This window comes from Callithrix jacchus, chromosome X, assembly GCF_049354715.1.
Source record: "Callithrix jacchus isolate 240 chromosome X, calJac240_pri, whole genome shotgun sequence".
NCBI lineage: Eukaryota > Metazoa > Chordata > Mammalia > Primates > Cebidae > Callithrix > Callithrix jacchus.
Genome location: NC_133524.1, coordinates 39,210,376 through 39,231,125, shown reverse-complemented (window position 1 = coordinate 39,231,125; position 20,750 = coordinate 39,210,376). Strand labels below are relative to the sequence as shown.

Here is a 20,750-nt window from a genome sequence, read left to right as displayed (position 1 = left end):
TGAGAATCATCCATAGACATAGAAACCATGGCTGTTAGGATTTCCAGGGGCAATACCATGTAGATTGGCTGTGGCAAACCAAACAAGAAGAATCTTTCAAAGTTATTCAAGTTCATAATTTGGAAGGACTAGAATGGCTAAATTTGAGCCTTGATTCTATATAAATTCTGCATATTCTTAACCCTACTTTTTTTTTTTTTTTTTTTTGGAGACAGAGCCTCGCTCTGTTGCCAGGCACCAGGCTGGAGTGAAGTGGCACGACCTCGGCTTACTGCAACCTCCGCCTCCTGGGTTCAAGCAATTCTCCTGCCTCAGCGTCCGAGTACCTGGGCCTACAGGCGTGCGCCACCATGTCCAGCTAATTTTTTTGTATTTTTAGTAGAGACGGGGTTTCGCCATGTTGGCCAGGATGGTCTTGATCTCTTGACCTTGTGATCCGCCCACCTCAGTCTCCCAAAGTGCTGGGATTACAGGCGAGAGCCACTGTGCCCGGCCAACCCTACCTTTTTTTTTTTTTTTTTTTCTTGAGACGGAGTTTCGCTCTTGTTACCCAGGCTGGAGTGCAATGGCGCGATCTCAGCTCACCGCAACCTCCGCCTCCTGGGTTCAGGCAATTCTCCTGCCTCAGCCTCCTGAGTAGCTGGGATTACAGGCATGCGCCACCATGGCCAGCTAATTTTTTGTATTTTTAGTAGAGACAGGGTTTCACTATGTTGACAAAGATGGTCTTGATCTCTTGACCTTGTGATCCACCCGCCTAGGCCTCCCAAAGTGCTGGGATTACCGGCTTGAGCCACCGCTCCTGGCCCCCCTACTTTTAAACAATCCGTTTATTAAAATGATAGAAAATGTCCCCCTCTTCCAGAGTGACTCAGTAACTGACCATTTTGAATATTCAAAGCACAATCCACCAGTCTTCACTCCCAAGCCACAGTCTCTGATGTCTATAGAATCACATAAGGCTTGTTCATTCTGTATGCTCCAGTGTTCTCTATTTATCCATTGTGTGAAATAATGCACCGAAAATCAAAGGGATTGATAGAACAGAAGATGAGATGGGGCTAAAGGGTTTGGGAATAGGGTTCAGTGCAGAAAGATCTTATAGTCTGTTTCTAACAATGCCCCCTGTTCCTCAGAAAATGCACACATAAGCTCCAATTCTTTGTCAAGCTGATATTTGAAAATAAAACACCAATACCATGATTTAAGTAAATGGTTTCACTTAAAGCAAGTCAGGAATTATTTGTTGATTTTGCTCTTTTGTAAGACAAATAAATAAACCAACCTGGAGCGTGAGGTAATCGGCCAGGATCTGGATAGGATGGTACAAATCTGACAGCCCATTGATAATTGGGATGGATGCTTCTTTAGCCAGGGTGTCCAAATCTGATTGTTTATATACTCGAGCCAGTACTGCATCTGTCATGCTAGACAAGACACTGTGGCAAACCAAGAAAGTGATAATCTAAGTAAATTACGCTTAATAATGCCTTATTTAATATAAGAACAGACATAGTAACACGAAATGCTAATAAATAGAATTTTTACTACGTGGAAACAACCTACCAACATTACAGGTTTAAAAGGTAATATTAAACATGTATTCATTACATAAGCCAGATGTTGTACTTCCCACAACTTATCCAGTGACCAGCAATTTTACATTTTTATGGAGATAAATTAATTGTGGGCCTAACAGACATAATGATGAGTTATAATTGATAAATGGTCATTGGTTAAACCAAAAGCAAGATATACGGAGAAACATTAATGACCTGCCATATGGCTAATTTTCTTTTACATCATCCAACAGAAAAATACACATTTTCACGAGGGAATTGCAAGTCCCAGTGTGGCAGCCGTGAAAGTGCACGCACAAATCACCCTACAGAAGAGAACTTGCTGTGAGGAGAGCCATTGGTTGACCCTCTAGCTGCTACGCCTTCGGATCCCCCACAGCATTCCTGCCAAACCCACCCACCCCAGGTTGTTCCAACCTGATGACAGAACACAGTGGGGAGAGTAGAGCTGAGCCATTCCTGCCTGACAGGGGACCTCTCTGATGGGCAGTCTGTGCTCTGGGGTACCCTATTGGCCTGGCTGAGACTTCCTCAGAGCTGTGCTACTGGCTGAGGCTCCTTCCACAGGGGTCAGACCCGCCTTCCTGTCTGAAGGCCCTCTTGGCCCATTCCTGCTCCCTCTCTATGTTTCTTAGTGTTTCCCTCAATAAATCTCTTGCAAGACTAATTCCATCTTGGAATCTGCTCCTTAGTGGACCTGAACTGACACAGAAAGCAATAAACTCTGGTGCTGCTTGCCCCCAGGGATTAGAGGATCAAAGATTAAAAACTGTATTCCTATAACAATATTTTTCTAGACTTACAGATTTTTTTCTAATTTTTAGTGAATTTATCATGCCCATGGTTCTGATTTTCAAATTTCATGAACCAGCAAAATTTCCAAAAATATGTGGAGATCAACATAAGATTCATGACTATTTAGCAAATTAAAGGCATGAGAAAAGCAAATAAACAGGTATAATATGTTACTACCTTAATTTAATTTACAAAGGACATTTTTAACACCAAAAAGGTATGAAAGACAATTTCAAAGAATAATCCTTAAATTATTTTAGCTTTATGAAATTCACTATATAATCTTATTCTTATTTTTCTTATTCCACCACTTTGATGAAACTTCACACCAGGGTCAGTGAGGCATCGAGATTTGTTTTTCTTTTTTTTGACACTTGATCTTAGTCAAAAGGGATCGAAATTTTTAAACCACTGATTTGAACTACCTAAGCACGCTGTATTTGATAGCATGAGGAGTGAATAAAAGAGCCAGTTTACTCACGCCTGTAATCCCAGCACTTTGGGAGGCTGAGGTGGACAGATCACAAGGTCAGGAGATTGAGACCATTCTGGCCAACATGGTGAAACCCCGTCTCTACTAAAAATACAAAAATTAGCTGGACGTGGTGGCGCGCGCCTGTAATCCCAGCTATTCAGGAGGCTGAGGCAGGAGAATTGCTTGAACCCAGGAGGCGGAGGTTGCAGTGAGCCAAGATTGCGCCACTGCACTCCAGTCTGGCGCCTGGCGACAGAGCGAGACTGTCTCAAAAAAAAGTTGGTTTACAAAAAAAAACCAGGTGATACTGGTTAACTTTTGATGGTGGACTAAGACAAGGGGTTGTCAAATTTTGCTGCACGTGAAAGTCACTTGCAGAGTGTTTGTTTGTTTTTGAGATGGAGTCTCACTCTGACTCCCAGGCTGGAGTGCAGTGGTGCAATCTCGGCTCACTGCAACCTCTGCCTCCTGGGTTCAAGCAATTCTCTTACCTCAGGCTCCCAAGTAGGCAGGATTACAGGCACACACCACCACATCCACCTAAGTTTTGTATTTTTAGTACAGATGGGGTTTCACCATGTTGGCCAGGCTGTTCTCAAACTCCTGACCTCAGGTGATCCGCCCACCTCGGTCTCCCAAAGTGCTTGGGATTACAGGCATGAGCCACTGAGCCTCACCACTTGGAGAGTTTTTTAAACTCTTGATGCCCAGGCTATATTATCTATCAATTAAGTAAGAAAACTCAAAATCTCTAGGACTGGGACCTAGGGATCACTATTTTAAAAAAATATTCTTACTATGTTGTAATGTGCTGCCAAAGTTGAGAACCAAAACTAGCACCTTGCTCCTCAGATTAGCAACATCAGCATCATCTGAGAGCATATTAGATCTTCAGAATTTCAGGCCCCTTCAGAATTTACTGGAGCAGAATCTGTATTTTAACAAGGTTTCCAGGTGATTTATTTGCATATTAAAGTTCAAGACTCCTAAAAAATGAGGGAATTGAGGCCACCATATTTTTGAAAGCACCATCTATTCTTTCATTAAAATCCTAACCAGACAATACATCAAGAGTAGACAAAGCTTCTGAGATGGCAGCCCACAAAAACAGAAGACTCTGTCTATAATATCCTTGGCAAGGAAGGAATTGAGGGAAAAAGGTATCTCAACTCCTCTGAGCAAAGAATAATTCACCACTTTCTGTTAAGGCCCCTTCTCATTAGAGAAGCAGCTACCCTTACTTATTTGATGCCCTAAGACAATGGTTCCCAGACTTGGGTGTGTTTTGTAACTAAGTGAAGAACTAATAATAAATTACACAGAAAAAGAGTAGGTCCTAGGCCTTTGTACTTTTACTAAAACAGACGTTCTGTTCATACTATAAGAATGCATACTATAAGAATACTATAAGATTTCCGTCATGGAAAAGTAACTTAGGTGGAGGTAGATATGTCAATAAGGTTGATAATTATAATCAACTATTAATTCCCTATATCAGATGAATTGGTTAATTTTATGATGCCTAAAACCCCAAGAAAGAGAGAGAGAGAAGCAGAGAGAGAGGGGAGCAGAGGGGTGTTTAACCCTAGAGGTCATACTTCAGACTTCTTTAAACATGTAGCATTCCCTAACGTGTGTACAGACAGGATAAAAAAAAGTCTGGATTAACACTGTAGTTGACCTTCTGGAATCTCATAGCCAGAAAAGCAGATTTGACTTCTATATTGTCTCTCAAACCATTTTAGGCAGCTAGGACCCTCGGCTGTTAACCTGTTATGGTTTTCTCAAACTTTACAACATGTTGAGTTTTGCTAGATTTAGTTTGTGTCACATGCAGACAACATCTTAACCTCAAAGATGAAGGAAATAAGGCCCTTTAAAACCTTGAAATAATTAGAGCAAGGTTAGGAAAGAGTGAGGAAGATAAGACTGAAAGACAGAAATGCTAGCAGAGCAATTGGAGAAGTCAACAACCTATACACATGAGTCTTTCAAGAAGATTGAAAAAAAGGCAGGGGTGTTTTCCTCTCTTTAACAAGACCCCATCCCCCAAACTCCTAAAGCAAAGCAGTCAAAAAATAAGCATGCATTTAATTTTTCTGTTTATAATGTCAAGCTGGTATCACTGGAACCTCTGTGGCGTAATTTCATGGGAGCGTGCCTGGTTGGTTTCATTCAGGTTGCAACACTTTTCTAGAACAGAGGTACTTTACTTTGGCTGCACATTAGTATCACCTATGGAGCTTTTACAAAATTCTGATACCATATTTTGCTTTTTGGAAGGGTAAATCAGAAGCTATGATAGTGAGATCCATATCAACATTTTTAAAGCTCTCCATGCTAATCCAATATGAAGACCAGGCTGGGAATCACTTCCCTAGAAAACAGAGCATGAGAGAGGAGGTGGGAGGAAAGTGGGCTACCGTGCTGCTTGGTGACAAAGTGAATCAATGTAGAAGAAACTCTTAGTAATTGCTGAAATCCCATACAATAAGGAAGCAAGGTATAACAATATAATAAGCTATACTGGAAAGAACAAGATTTTATACACTTATAAAAGAAGTATTTTCTTTAAGCTCAGTCACTACCAAGAGAAGTCCCAAGGCAGTGGCAGTAGCTGTAGTCTTTCCCCACTTGACACTTGTAAACATCCCTAGTGACCAGATTTTTGTCTCTAATATTGTTTTATACCAAGAAGAGAACCAGAAACCGGTAGAGGATAGTCAATTTCATGTCATTGGGCAGAATAATATCAGACTAGGTCTGTAACATTTTGTTGTTGCCAGGAAACAGGAGTGATTTTTTTTTTAAATGTCAGGGCCACTGCTGAAAAGAAAAAGAGTCAAAGGAGCTCCCATTTTTCAAGTTGTGATCATTTGTTGTAATAAAAATCATGAAATGAAATAAATTATGCTTCTAAAGGGCCATGATACTCATTAGAAAAAATTTAATATAAATAAAATGTGGAAAATTATAATGGTAATATCAAAAAAGAATGAATATTACCAGGTACATTTTAATTTTATTTACTTGAATAAGTAGGAAAGTGTTTATATATAACTATAGCTATAGATAGATATTCACGGGGTTTTGTTAAGTATATTTCTGTTCATATAGTATAGATATCTATTGTTTTTATCTGTGTAAGCCACAAAGAACTAACATAATTTGTAAGCCAAATAGTCCTAGAAATAGTAGAAACTACACCATGAATAAACAGGCATCTTCAGCATTTGTGGTCTTTTATAAAAGTGAACTAGAAAAGGAGTCCAGTGGTTAGCTAGCACCAGTTGCATATGCAATTTCCAATGAGGAAAATGGTAATAACCATTTATTCGAGATACTAACTTAGTTAAATGCCTATAAAAGTAAGTCTATTTTTTTTTTTTTTTTGCAGAAAAGTGATTTATTTAGATAGAGAAAGAGAAAAGGGAGAAGAAGAGAGAATGCTTCCACAAAGAGTGTGGAAGGGGACCCCAGAGGGGAAATCCAGGAGAGGGAAAGACAGCTTCCACGAGAGAGTTCATGGAAGGGGATCCAAACATGGTGTCCCTCAGTTTTTTTTTTTTTTTTTAGATGGAGGCTAGCTCTGTCGCCCAGGCTGGAGTGCAGTGGCACGTTCTTGGCTCACTGCAACTTCCGCCTCCCAGGTTCAAGCAATTATCCTGCCTCAGCCTACCGAGTAGCTGGGATTACAGGCAAGTGCCACCACGCCCAGCTAATTTTTGTATTATTAGTAGAGACAGGGTTTCACAATGTTGGCCAGGCTGGTCTCAAACTCCTGACCTCAGGTGATCACCCGCCTCAGCCTCTCAAAGTGCTGGGATTACAGGCATGAGCCACCAAGCCCGGCTAAGAAGTCTAAATTTTAAGATTTACTTTTCTGTTTCTCTGGAAATGAAATCTTTTGATGATTTAACTAATTAATTACAACACAATGCCAATAAGAAAGGTGAATGTTTTTAAATATTGAAACCAGGCCAGGTTAATCTATTATAAAATATTAAAATGAGTCATGTACTGCCAGAGATTAAAAACAAACGGAACTTACATATATTGTTACATATAAACTCACATATATTATTATTAATCCTGAATTTAAATGGACTAAATCCCGCAATCAAAAGACACAGCCAAAACCCATCGGTATGCTGCATCCAGACCCATCTTGCATGCAAGGATACACAGACTCAAAACAAAGGGATGGAGAAAGATTTACCAACCAAATGAAGAGCAAAAATAAATAAATAAATAAAAAGCAGGAGTTGCAATTCTTGCCTCTGATAAAATAGATTTTAAAGCAACAAAGATCAAAAGAGGCAAAGAAGGTCATTACATAATGGTAAAAGGATCAATGCAACAAGAAGAGCGAACGATCCTAAATATATACGCACCCAATACAGGAGCACCCAAATACATAAGACTTATAAAGAGACTTGGACTCCCACACAATAATATTAGAAGACTTCAACATCAATATTAGATAGATCAACGAGACAGAAAATTAACAAGGATATCCAAGACTTGAACTCAGATCCGGAACAAGTAAACTTAATAAACATTTATAGAGCTCTCCACTTTAAATACACAGAATATACACTCTTATCAGTACCACATCACACCTACTCACAGGTTTAAATGAAATATTGGTTGGCTACTTATTTGTTATTTTCTTCCCTCATTTTTTCCTATCTCCATTATTAAGCACAATTATTGGCATAAAAGAGGTTTTCAATACCCATTTTTAGACTGCATTCTAGCCTGGGCAATAAAGCAACACTCCCGTTCTCTGTCCCTCTTCCTCTTCCTCTTTCTTCCTCTCCTTCATTCTTTTTTTTCCTTTCTCTCTTTCTTTCTTTTTCAAAAAAAAAAAAACCCCAACATGGTTGCACTTAATGCCACTGAACTATATACTTAAAAAAAAACTTAAATCTTCTAAATTTCTTGAAGAATCAGAATCTACATAAAAGATAAAAATATGGCTGCTCTCTCTCATCCTCTGGCCTGCCTAAATGTTCAGAGGACAATGACAGAGTGTAATTTTGATCATGGCCATTTCAAAAGCATTTGAACTGGAGTTAGTTGGCCAGGTTGGGACACCATAACTTGCATGTCTATCTCAGGGACACTTGGCTTTCAGAGGGGACAGCACTCAGCCCCAGGAGGAGCCTGCAAATTGTCCTCTGTCTCACAGCTTGTGCCATCCACAGGGATACAGGACAGTAAGAAACGAAAAAGAACCTGCTGTCTAAATAGGGGAACCTGCATGCTGGGGTGCTTTTGTGTCTGCCCTTCCTCCTATGGATGGAATTGTGAGCATGTTGTGTGCAGAAAGAGCTGTGGGTCTGTGGACCATAATACCTGGCTGCCCAAGAAGTGTTCTATGTGTAAATGCTGGTGTGGCCAACTCCATTGCTTTCCTCAGGCATTTCTACCTCATTGTGATAGCCTTGTGATGGAAAACCTCATCGCTCCCAGGACTCTGGAATACCACCATCTGCATGTACCACTTTTATGCTAGCTGGCATGTGCCTTTCCTTACAAGGGTAGTGTTAACTGACATTTACCAATTTCCAGAAATAACAATTTTAGATACGCAATTTTATGACCAGTAAAGTCTGCTGCTCCAGCGTCCTAACTGAAAGAAGTTCATTTGTTAGTTGCCTTAAAATAATAAATGCATTTCCAGAATGGTCCCTAACACTTCCTTAAGGTACCAATTACTTCTTACCTCTGTCCTGCCCTCCCCTCGGAAACTACTTTTCTTTTGCAAAAGAAAGTCAGCCATATGTACATTGTGTCCAATCCTATCTTTCTTGATTCATGTAACTCTACCAAAGTCTTATTAATATGGTCTTTTAAACAATTGAATTATATCTTCAGATTAATTATATCTTCAGATTAATTCTAATGTGAAACTGAGGATAAAGTTTTGAGTAGAGTTGATCAAAATCAATTAAAATGGTCTCTTTAAAATGAAAGAAAGCCTCTTTAAAGGGGGGCAATGGAGGGAAAGATCAGAGAGTGCTGGAGTAATAGAAATCTGTTTTGTACGCCAGGGAGATAGGGTAAATAAGAGGATGCAAATGGAAGAGATGGACAGGAAAAGAGAAAATTATTTACTTGATTGATGATTAGGTGGATGTAGGGAAGCAAGTTAAAAGGCTAAATTGAAGGGCAAGTTTCCATCATCTACAGAAAGTTATAAGGCCGGGCACGGTGGCTCAAGCCTGTAATCCCAGCACTTTAGGAGGCCTAGGCGGGTGGATCACGAGATCAAGAGATCGAGACCATCCTGGTCAACATGGTGAAACCTCGTCTCTACTAAAAATACAAAAAATTAGCTGGCCATGGTGGCGCATGCCTGTAGTCCCAGCTACTCAGGAGGCTGAGGCAGAAGAATTACCTGAACCCAGGAGGCGGAGGCTCTGGTGAGCCGAGATTGCGCCATTGCACTCCAGCCTGGGCAACAAGAGTGAAACTCTGTCTCAAAAAAAAAAAGAACGTTATATACGATAAGACTCTCCTTTTTTCTAACAGCCTTGTAAAAAGAATGAAATCTCCTTGGAAAAAAATTATACCTAAATTTCCCCAACAAGATTGCTTAGTAAATTATGTTTTCTCCAAACAATGCAATTATTTTAACTGTTTTAGGAGAAAGTAATATGTTCACAATATATTTCGTTGTAAACCAGGAAGTAAAACTATGTATTGTAAAGCCTATTTTAAAAATACATCATGTATATGTGTATGCACAGTAAAAATGGGAAATATATTGACAAAAAGTGTCATGTGGGAGACAAAATAATGGTCCCCAAAGATGTGCATGTCCTAATCCACAGAACCAATGCATGTATTGCTTTACTTGACAAAAGGAATTTTGCAGATTCATATTCATAAGTTAAAGATCTCAAAATGGGGAGATTATCTGGGTAAGCCCAATATAACACTAGAGAATATGAGAGAGGCAGGAGGTTAGAAATGAGAGAAGAAGCTGTGAGGACACTGGGTTTGAAGATGGAGAAAGGGGGCCACAAGCCCAAGGATATAAGCAGCCTTTGAAAGCTGGAAAGGGCAAGGAATTGGATTCTTCTCTGGAGCCTCCAGAAGGAACATAGCCCTGTACACTCATGTTAGACTTCTGCCCTTCCTAACTGTAAGATAATATATTTGTGTTGTTTTAAGCCACTAAGTGCATGATAATTTGTTAAAGCAACAGTGGGAAACCGATATAGATTCCATGACAAAAGGCAAAAACTATGTGATAAAAAGATATTGTCTAGTGGCCAGCAGTTTGAGTTTAAGTCACCTTGAATTTAGCAACCAGTTCCCACTAACCAACCAAAACTAAGTGGTCAGTAATCCACTAACCTGTATCCCTGACTTCCTGAGGTGATATGCTTGTTCCTTCCAGTCTGGAAAAATTACAAAAACGCTAAGAAAGTATAAGTCTCTTGTAGGGAGCTGGGCGCCGTGGCTCACGCCTGTAATCCCAGCACTTTGGGAGGCTGGAGCAGGCAGATCACAAGATCAAGAGATTGAGACCATCCTGGCCAACATGGTGAAACCCCGTCTCTACTAAAAAATACAAAAATTAGCTGCGTATGGTGGCACATGCCTGTAGTCCCAGCTACTTGGGAGGCTGAGGCAGAAGAATCACTTGAACCCGGAGGTTACAGTGAGCTGAGATTGCGCCACTGCACTCCAGCCTGGCCACAGAGCGAGACTCCATATCAAAAAAAAAAAAAAAAGAGAAGTCTCTTGTAGAATTCCCAACAACAACCCAGCAATGTACAGAAGTTTAAATGCCAGGACCATACAAAAGTAAAAATAAAAGGAGATTTAAGAATAAAAAACAAAATTCAATCTATGATATTAATAGCTTTGTGCCCAGTTTTGTTGTCAAAACAATAATCGGCTCTGTAATCAATATGGCATTTTACGTGTATTTTTTCCTTTGCAAGATGTTTAGAGCAGGGAAATCTGAAATGTTAGGCTTGTGATTAAGTTAAATGTTTAAAAGCATTTCATTAAGTTTGCAATCAATCTGTAAATGGTTGAGTAGATTTGTTTTGTTCACTTAATATACATTTGATTTATTGGTTGTATAAGTAGTGTGTGAATATTTAAAGCAATGAAAACTTGAACATGCATCAGAATTACCGGGAGGACTTGGTAAAACACAGCCAGCTCTCTTTCTGACTCAGGAGGTCTGGGTTAAGGCCTGAGAATTCTCATTTCTGTAAAGCTCCCAAGGGTTGTTTTTGCTGCTGATTTAGTGGCCGTGCTTTGAGGAAGTTTTATTATTTTAGGTTTAAAAAACACTAAATGTTTGATAAATTCATAAGCTTATGAAATTGGATTGTAAACAAAGGACAAAGAGTGTGAAATATCCCGATAGGCACAAAAAGCCCCTTGGACATTAAAGCATCTGTGGGCAAAAGGGAGCATGACAAAACCTGGCGGAAAATGCCAATTTAGTCCTCTTTCAGCCACAGGAGCTTCAAGTTAAGTGGAATCCAATGATACGCGGGTTGAGAGGAAGCAGCTCCTAGGTTGCTATCACATTGGATTCACGTGGGGGAAGCAAAGATATTAAAGATACTTAACTAGAAAATTAGTTAATATTATTGGCTGAGCGCGGTGGCTCATGCCTGTAATTCCGGCACTTTGAGAAGCCGAGGCGGGTGGATCACAAGGTCAGGAGTTCAAGACCAGCTTGGCCAACATGGTGAAACCCCATCTCTACTAAAAATACAAAAAAAAAAAAAAAAAAATCAGCTGGGCATGGTAGCAGGTGCCTGTAATCCCAGCTACTTGGAAGGCTGTGGCAAGAGAATCGTTTGAACCTGGGAGGCAGACGTTGCAGTGAGGTTGCAATGAATTGCGCCATTGCACTCCAGCATGGGCGACAGGGTGAGACTCCGTCTCAAAAAAAGAAAAAAAAGAAAATTAGTTGGTATTATTTTGTCAATGATATTGGTGTCTACTTCATGCCTAAAATTGTTATAAATCATGGAGAAATCACCATTTTCATTCTTCCAGGCTACTAAAGATCTTTAAAAAATAAAAACAAACCTTTTCACTAGAAACAATGGCAAACCTCTAACTAGAGCTGGACTACAAGCACATTAACAGTAATCTGGGATTTGTAGAGCTCTCCATCAATCTGAAACCCCAGCTTTAAACATTATAAGAGCTTTATAATACTTGCTACAAATGAAAAGTTGATTAGTTAAAAAATATTCTCTGGTTCTGTAATGACTTTTCATTTTGGCCTCTTTTCCTTTCTATTAATATATACAGTTCTGCTTGCCTTCCAGTGCATTCTTACAACTCTGCAACCTTTGACATTAGCCAACAATGGTAGCAAAAAAGCTTTTGCAAAATCCAAATTACTCAAATTTAAAGTTTCACACATAGACCAGTTTGCCCTGGAAGTTTAATGGCCAATATTAGGATTTTTCAAAAATGATTAACAAGTTAAAATATATTATTTTGTCTAAATATTTTAAATGTCTAGTTTCCTTCATCATCTCTTTTCCTGCTATTAAGAAAAAGGAAAGGCATGGCATGAAATTTTAAATGGAAAGATGGTTTCAGAGCTATAATGTTAATAAAATAAACAAAAGAACAGTAAAGAAAGAAAAAATAGAAAAAAGAAAATAAAAAAAGCGCTATAATGTTACATCAATTATTTCTGGATAATGGTGGTATCTGGGGCTCTATATTTTTCATCTTCTTTAATATTTTCTATCAAAAGGAATATTATTTTAATAATCAGACAAAATATCACTCACGAAAGGAAATTTCTCCCAAACGTGATTTTGAAAGTAATTGAAAATGCCCCAAGTATTCTTAGAGCAATGGCTAATTCTTGGACTTGATAAAGAAATTTACAAGATGAGCCTGGAACATCTTGTCACACCACAAAGAAAGAGAGCGAAAACTAATGGAGTTAGGTCAAAATGACCCAACTTAAACAAAGATGACATTGATCAAATATGGGACAATTTGAGAATTAATAAAATAACAATTTTAAAAAATTGAAACCCTCAAATGTATTAACATGCAATGAGTTTATAAAGATACTAATAAAAAAAAGAACAATGAGAAGAATCATATAGTAAGACCAATTCTAATTCAATTTCAAAGAGAATTCTCAGTCAGATTATATAAACTTTTTGTGAGAACAGTCAGACTACATAAATATCAGATGAACTAGCTGAGTATGTAAAGAGTGCCTTAATTCTAGGCACTTTTATGCAGGGCTCAATGACCATTTTGAGAGAGTGATGGTGGTGGGGTAGGCATGAAAAGGATGGTCACTGTACATAAATCCTTTCCAACCCTTAGTTTCTATTGTTCTTTAGTATTTTTTCTTTTGGTATAAGATTGAAACTTATTTAGGAATTAAGTAAAACACCCTGAAGGCTGAAACAAAACAAAGCAAAATGAAACAAAAAAGACAATAAACAAAGCCCCTCCTGACCCCAGGAATAGCTGGTGCAGAGTTAGTGTGGTTGGATGAACAAATATTAAAACAAGAACAACAACAACAAAAAGCAAGCAGTGTGCTGGGCCAGATCAAACATGGATGCTGATGAGCAAATGTGAATGCTGATGAGATGGACAATCATACAGCAATCCTGGGTGCTCTTAGAAGGAGTTGAGTTGTTTCTAAAGTATTGGAACATGGTGAAATTGTCCCAAAAGCCAAAGGCAAACAGAGGTTGTAGGCAAACAGAGGTTGTATTCTCATAGGGTCCTGCCATTCATTTTCCCTTTTGTCTCCATCCTGCCTTGTTCAAATCAGACTGCATGCCCTCTAAACTCCAGTTTGTTTCACTGACAACTATTACCAGCTGACTGGGAGATAGAGGAAGGACGTTTTGGTTTTGCATAATTACAACTTTGAGAACCCTGTAATCACTTAAAAATCGATGTTTCCGATTTTATTTTTTTCCAAATTAGGCCAAGGCCCAAGAGGAGACTTAAGCAGACTTAATCTCTATCCCCAATGTAAGTTGGTTATGAGCGAAACTCTCTGAATCTCCCTCTAGGAAACAGAATATGCTAGCCCTCTGGCATCTCTACCCAGATAATGATTTTACTTATATCAGCATAAGAACGATGAGGAAATAAGGTAGATAATACCCTCAGAAAAACCTAGATGGGGTCTTGTCAAATGGGCTGGTGTTGGTAGAAGCCAGAGATGTTGAATAAAAACGCCATATTCAATTTATTAATGAAGGGTCTACAATGGCCAGGTTGTTCTGATTTAAATGTTAGATCCCAAGTTTGGAGACCTTAGAGAAAAATGAATGGGATATAATGGCATTTAGAATAACTTTTTCAAAAAGTTCAGGAGGTCAGTGTAAGCTGTTTAGGAAAACCACAGAGATAGCCAAAATTGAGTCAGTGCTTGTCCTGAGATTGGATTAGATCGTAACTTGATTCAACCAACATGATTTGGATTTCTTCTGTGTGCCTGTCCTTTACAAGCATCATCTCATTTACCCTCGCATAGTGCATTAAGATAAGTATTAGTATCTCCATTTTGCAACTGAGCAACCTAGACTCAGAAGCATGTGGCCCAAACCATAAGGGTTAGTGTGTGGTGGAGCTGTGAATTTAACCAAAGCTGACTCTGCTTTGAAACCCCTGTCTTTGAGGCTACGGCACACTGCCTCTAAGAGAATATATCATTGTTCATGCTTGAGAGACTGGCTTTTGTCACCATTTTCCCAAGAATATAAAATTTTCATACCTTCTGGGTTCTTGGTGTTCTCTGTAACGATTCATGGAAGTATCATATTTCCCATTAGGTACCAATTTATTACTACCTCATGAGGTATATATTTCCCATTAGGTACCAATATTTTAAAATATTTTACCAAAAAAATCATAAAACATTTTTTGGTCTGGACATAATTAGTATAAATACCTAAATAACAGTATTCCAGCTTTTTTTTTTAAACATTCCTTTTAATATGACAATGGTGCACTCATCTTGAGGATTGGGCCTCATCCACAAAGCCCTTTATAACTTTCATTATTTGAAAATAGCAATGATTGGAATGTTGCCATAGGGTCATGCGGATATGTGGTTGTAGTGGGTTGAATGATGTTTACCCAAAATTCATGTCTACATAGAAACTCAGAATGTGACCTTGTTTGGAAGTAGGATATTTGCAGATGTTAGGATGAAGTCATACTGGAGTAGGGCAGGTCCTAAATTCAATGACAGATATTCTTACAAGAAAAGGAGAGGATACAAAGAGATACACAGAGAAGCCCAGAGGAAGGTGGAGGCAGAGTTTGGGGTGATGCCAAGGAATGTCAAGAAGTACTGAGAGCCACCAGAAAGGGAGTTGTGGTCCTGTTGAAACACTGATTTTGGACTTCCAGCCTCCAGAACTGTGGGAAAATACATTTCTATTGTTCTAAGCCACCAAGCTTGTGGTAATTTGTTGCGGCAGCCCTAGGAAACTAATACAGTGGTCTACACTCATTTTCTTTTCTTCTGGTTTTACATTAGCTGAACGCACTTTAGCAATCACTACCATAAGTAAATTACATCGAGGGAAGGAAATTAGAGTAGAGCAATGTTACATTATTTGCTTTTATATGAAGCCTTTCATGCACGTGGTTCCCGAAGCTGTATTACTAAGTACTATATTAGAAGGAAAATGACGGTGAAGCTATTATGCACTTTTCAGTAGTACACTCAGAACATGAGGCATGAAAAGCTGTCATTATGGGAGAGATAGAAAGCCTTGAAACTAAAGTGATAATGCTCCACTTGCTCTTGCTAAATTCCATATCATTTTAAACTTCTAAAGAATCAGTGATCTGAGTCATGCAAAGGTGTCACTTCTGGTGTCACATCTAAAGGGAGAAGCCCAGAGCAAGAAAAAAAACAAGAACATCCAGTTCATAACCCCAGTAGAGTACCAGGTAACTGACAAAATCTGAAAATACCCTCACATCTGAAGTAAACTTAACGAGTATCTATGTGTATGTTTTGTGTTTTCTGATATGTGTTAGGGGGTGAGAAAGAGTCCCTAAGAGAGACTCTTGAATAAAGGGAAGTGAGCAATAGGACTGATTCTATCCAGGGGAAACCTAGACCTCCAGGGCTCCATACTGAAGCAAGAAATCAACTCAAATCTTAAGGCTGTCTTCCCAAGGATATAAGATACACTCCCTTACCAGTTACAGTACATCTAGGTGAAAGAAATTGAGCAAAATTCAGAAGAGAGATGAGAGCCCGGTTGCGTAGAAAAGAGCTAACATAGCAGCCTTGAGGTGGCTGTACTTCAGAGGGCTGTTCAAGGCTGACCCGTGGCTAGCATCTGGGAACTTGGACTTTAGGAGTGTTCCCACCATTCCCAGAACTAATAAGTGTGGGTCCCTGTACCCAAACCTGCTTTCCTTCTGGGAGTCTGAAATTTGGGATCATGCTAGGCAGTGGGCATTTTTGTAACCAGTCCCCAGTAAAAGCCTTGGGAACTGGCTTGCTGGGGAAATTAAGCACATCCTGTGTGACACCACTGGAAGGGGACTTTTGAAAGCTTTTGCCTAGTCTCCCCTAGACTTCACTTCATGCACCTTTTTTCTTGGCTGATTTTGCTTTGTTTCCTTTTGTTGTGATAAATCTTAGCCGTGACTATCACTGTGTGCTGATCCCTGTGAGTCCTTCTAATCAATTGTCAAACCTGGGTGTGGTGTTAGAGACTCCAGCACATCAGCTCCTCCAAAATATCAGTGGACAGCTCCACCTCAGTGCCACCCTTCACTCACCTTCAGATTATACAAACTGCAACTGAGACTGAGCTAAGGAGATTTCAGCCACAATATTCTGTATAGTGAATAGGTTTTATTATCATAACAAGGAAGAAAAGAACAATACATTTTTTTCTCTTCTTAATTGTCAAATCTTCTTTGGGATACTTGTTTATTATGATCTTATTTTTAAAATCTTAACTCTAAATGTAAGACTTGAATTGTGGCAAGAATACTTCAAATAAGATCTAAAAAACTTCTTCACAGCGAAAGAAACAATCAACAGAGTGAAAAGGCAACCTATGGAATTGGAGAAAATATTTGCAAACTTGTATCTCATAAGGGGTTAATGTCCAAAATATAAGGAACTCCTATGATTTAACAGCAAAAAAAATCAAAATTTTAAAAAATGGGCAAAGGACTTGAATAGATATTTCTGCAAAACAGACATACAAGTGGCTAAGAGGTATATGAAAATGTGCTCAATATTACTAATAATTAGGGAAATGCAAATTAAAACCACAGTACAATATCACTTCACACCTGTTAAGATGAATGTCATCAAAATGACAAAAGATAACAAGTGTTGACAAGGATGTGGAAAATTGGAACCCTTGTGCGCCATTGGTGGTGATGTAAAATGGTGCCGCCACTATGAAAAACAGTGTGGAATTTCCTTTTAAAATTAAACATAGAATTATCGTATGATTCAGCCCACTTCTGGGTATTTAGCCAAAGTAATTGAAATCAGAAACTGCAAGAGATATTTGTATTATTGTGTTCCTTGCAGCACTATTCACAATAGCCAATATGTGGAAACAACCTAAATATTCATCAACAGATGAATGGATAAAGAAAATGTGGCATATGTTTACAATGAAATATCATTCAGCCTTACAAAGAAGTAAATCCCGGCATATGCAATATCATAAATGAATGCGGAGAACATTATGCTAAGTGAGATAAGCCAGTCACAGAAGGACAAATACTGCTCGATTCTACCTACATAAGACATTAAAATAGTCAAATACATAAAAGGAGAGAGTAGAATGGTGGTTTCCAGGGGTTAGGGGTCGGGGGCAATAAGCATAGCTGTTCAACAGGTATTTAAGTTATAGAAGATGAATTAATAAGTTCTCTTTTTTTTTTTGACAGAGTCTTGCGCTGTTGCCCAGGCTGGAGTGTAGTGGCACAATCTCAGCTCACTGCAACCTCCACCTCCTGGGCTCAAGTGACTCTCCTGCCTCAGCCTCCTGAGTAGCTGGGATTACAGGCCTGCGGAATTTTGGTTTTTTGTATTTTTAGTAGAAATGGGTTTTTATCATGTTGGCTAGGCTGGTCTCGAACTGCTGACCTCAGGTGATCCGTCTGCCTCGGTCTCTCAAAGTGATGGGATTACAGGCATGAGCCACCATACCTGGCCGTGAATAAGTTCTAAAGATCTGCTGTACAATACATTTTATTTTGAACATGTATTTAGGATTTTTATTCCTTGTTCTGATTTTATCTTTCCTTTCTTTGGTGGGTGAGACTGAGGACCAATCTGTAAGGTGCTTATTTAAAAAAATCAGGTTTAAAATACGTTTCTTTGACGATGTTACAACACTACTGGCTTTCCTTCTGTTCCTGAACACATCCAGCTTGCTGCTGCCTTAGGCTTCTGCATCAGCAGTTCTTTCTGTGACGCTCTTCCCACAGCACTGCATACCTGGCTCTGTCATTTTATTGAGCTCTTAACTGTCACCTCCTCAGAGAGGCCTTCCCTGACTATCCAGTGTAAGGCAGTCCCCACCCCACCAACAAATAAACCTGCTTTAGCTTCAGCATAGCACTTATTTCAACCTGCTCTTCTATTTATGCTTTATTTATTTGTTTAGCAAAAGCCTCCTCGCTCCAGAATGTAATTTCCACTCCAACAAGATTCTTGTTTGACTTGATCAGCATTTTGTTTTATTTGTTTATTTGTTTACTTATTTATTTGAGACGGAGTCCTGCTCTGTCGCCCAGGCTGGAGTGCAGTGGTGCAATCTCGGCTCACTGCAAACTCCGCTTCCCAGGTTCAAGTGATTCTCCTGCCTCAACCTTGCAAATAGCTAAGATTACAGGCATCTGCCACCATGCCCAGATAATTTTTGTATTTTTAGTAGAGACAGGGTTTCGTCATGTTGGCCAGGCTGGTCTCAAACTCCTGACCTCGGGTGAGCCACCCCCATTGGCCTCCCAAAGTGCTGGGATTACAGGCGTGAGCTACCACGCCCAGCCTTGATCAGCATTTTATTCTCAGTGCTAAAACAATGTCTGGAAGCAAAACGAGGCATTCAATAACTATTTCTGAATAAATTAATAATTAAATCATTTGAACAAATAAGTGACACTTTGGAAATTGCATTTAACAGCTTTCAAGAGACTGCCTGATTTTCTTTTTTTTTTTTTCATTTCTTTTGCTGCATTCACTATATTATCCCTCAGGCTCTTCTTTCACCAATGTGCAGGCAGTTTTTATTCTACCAGGCCCCCCAAAGCAGCTGGATGGGCAGATGGAGAAGCAACACCGTCAATCAGTGTCAGGTATGCACCACTCTTGATTTGAAAGGGCCAGCAATGTCATTTAAACATCCTCCAATCCCTTTGCACCTTAAAATGTTAAACTTCTACAAAAAGCAAAGCAGGCGATTGCTAAAGGTTATAAGGTGCATATCAGCAAGGTAGATGTCATTAAGATTCGCTTCCTTGCGTCTCCTATTCAATTGTTTCTGTGGAAGGCAGTGGATTTCTCTTGTCTTCTTCAATTTAGCTTTATTGAATTTCTGACTCCCAGCATATCTTGTTTGTCAGATACTTAGGCAGATTAAGCAGTAATGAGGTACACGGAAGAGAGTCAGATTTCTACAATAGCTACTCTACTCCTTTTTCTGACATCCCCCATCTCCCACCCCAACCTCTTCTGATACTGTACTATCCTTGTTCACTTTGTACCCTGAGGATCTCCTCCTCCCCCACCCTAATTGCACCTGTTCTCATGGCACAGTTTTCTAGAATTCTCCCACATTGAGACCGTGGAGCTAATTTTTACCACTGAGCTTATATTTCTCCAGCTCTCAACTTCACTCAAGGTCTTTATCTCCAATGGCTTGTGAACATTTGCACTTAGAGGTTCAACCTTTAATGTTCAGTACCTAATCTGTCATCTTTTCCGCAAAGCAGAAACTCCTTTAATTTTCCTGCTTCTGACTTTTCTTTTTGTTGATTGTGCTTGGTATACTTTTCAATGTAATAAATCATAACTATGAGTATGACTATATGCTGAGTCCTGTGAGTCCTAGTGAATCATCAAACCTCTGGGTTGTCATGGGGACCTCCTGATATGCAAGTCAATGTTTTCTATAACTTGTTTCACTGCCCCTCTCCTGGGTTGAATAGAAGCAGCATTATGGGGAAGCCAAAACAACATGGCCTTAAAAAATGACAGCTTGATTTAAATCCTGACTTAGTCAGCTTCTGAGCTCCATTAACTTCTCTGAGCCATGCTTTCCTCATCTATAAAACCAGGCCAATAATACTTACTTTGCAAGATTTTTAAAAAGATTTAGAGATAATGCCACAAGATGTCCATCGCAGACACTCTTTAAGGAGTAGCTATTATTTTCAGTGTTTTGGATAAGATAAAATGGTCAAAATAAATTGAATGAACTCCATTTTATGGATCCATGTATTCATGTAGCAATGGAACTATAATAATTATATGGACCCAAAATATCCCAATCGTTTTGGAACTTGTAACAACAACAACAAAAAAAAAAACTGTAAGCAGACTGTTTTGCTCAGGATCTGTGTAGAGCTCCTCTAACTAAGGACTTGCAGTGAGCATTGTGTGGACAGCAAGCATAGAAAAGAGCACGTTTATAACCATCCTCAATTTTCAGCCCATGCTTGGCTATTTGTCTCTTGCTCTTGGGATCCTTCCCACTGCACTGATTTCTGGACCCTGACCTCTTTCTGACTGCCAACCTGCACTGGCCAACTTTTTTGGATGCTCAGCTGTTCCTCCCACTGAACCCTCTTCCAAACAGTACTTTACATATGACCCATTCACCATATTTCACCTGGTCCTA

General features: G+C 39.2%; 1 protein-coding gene and 1 pseudogene across 1 annotated transcript in view; one reads left to right on the top strand and one right to left on the bottom strand.

The window, feature by feature from the left end:
* OTC (ornithine transcarbamylase) overlaps positions 1 to 20,750 on the bottom strand; it is a 71,191-nt gene that overhangs the window by 20,012 nt on the left and 30,429 nt on the right. Inside the window, exon 5 of the mRNA XM_002762780.7 lies at positions 1,286 to 1,439. Within this exon, the coding sequence (XP_002762826.1) occupies positions 1,286 to 1,439 (154 nt within the window). The remainder of the gene's footprint in view (positions 1 to 1,285; positions 1,440 to 20,750) is intronic.
* On the top strand, positions 6,207 to 8,525 carry LOC108589924 (protein Cripto-like; annotated as a pseudogene).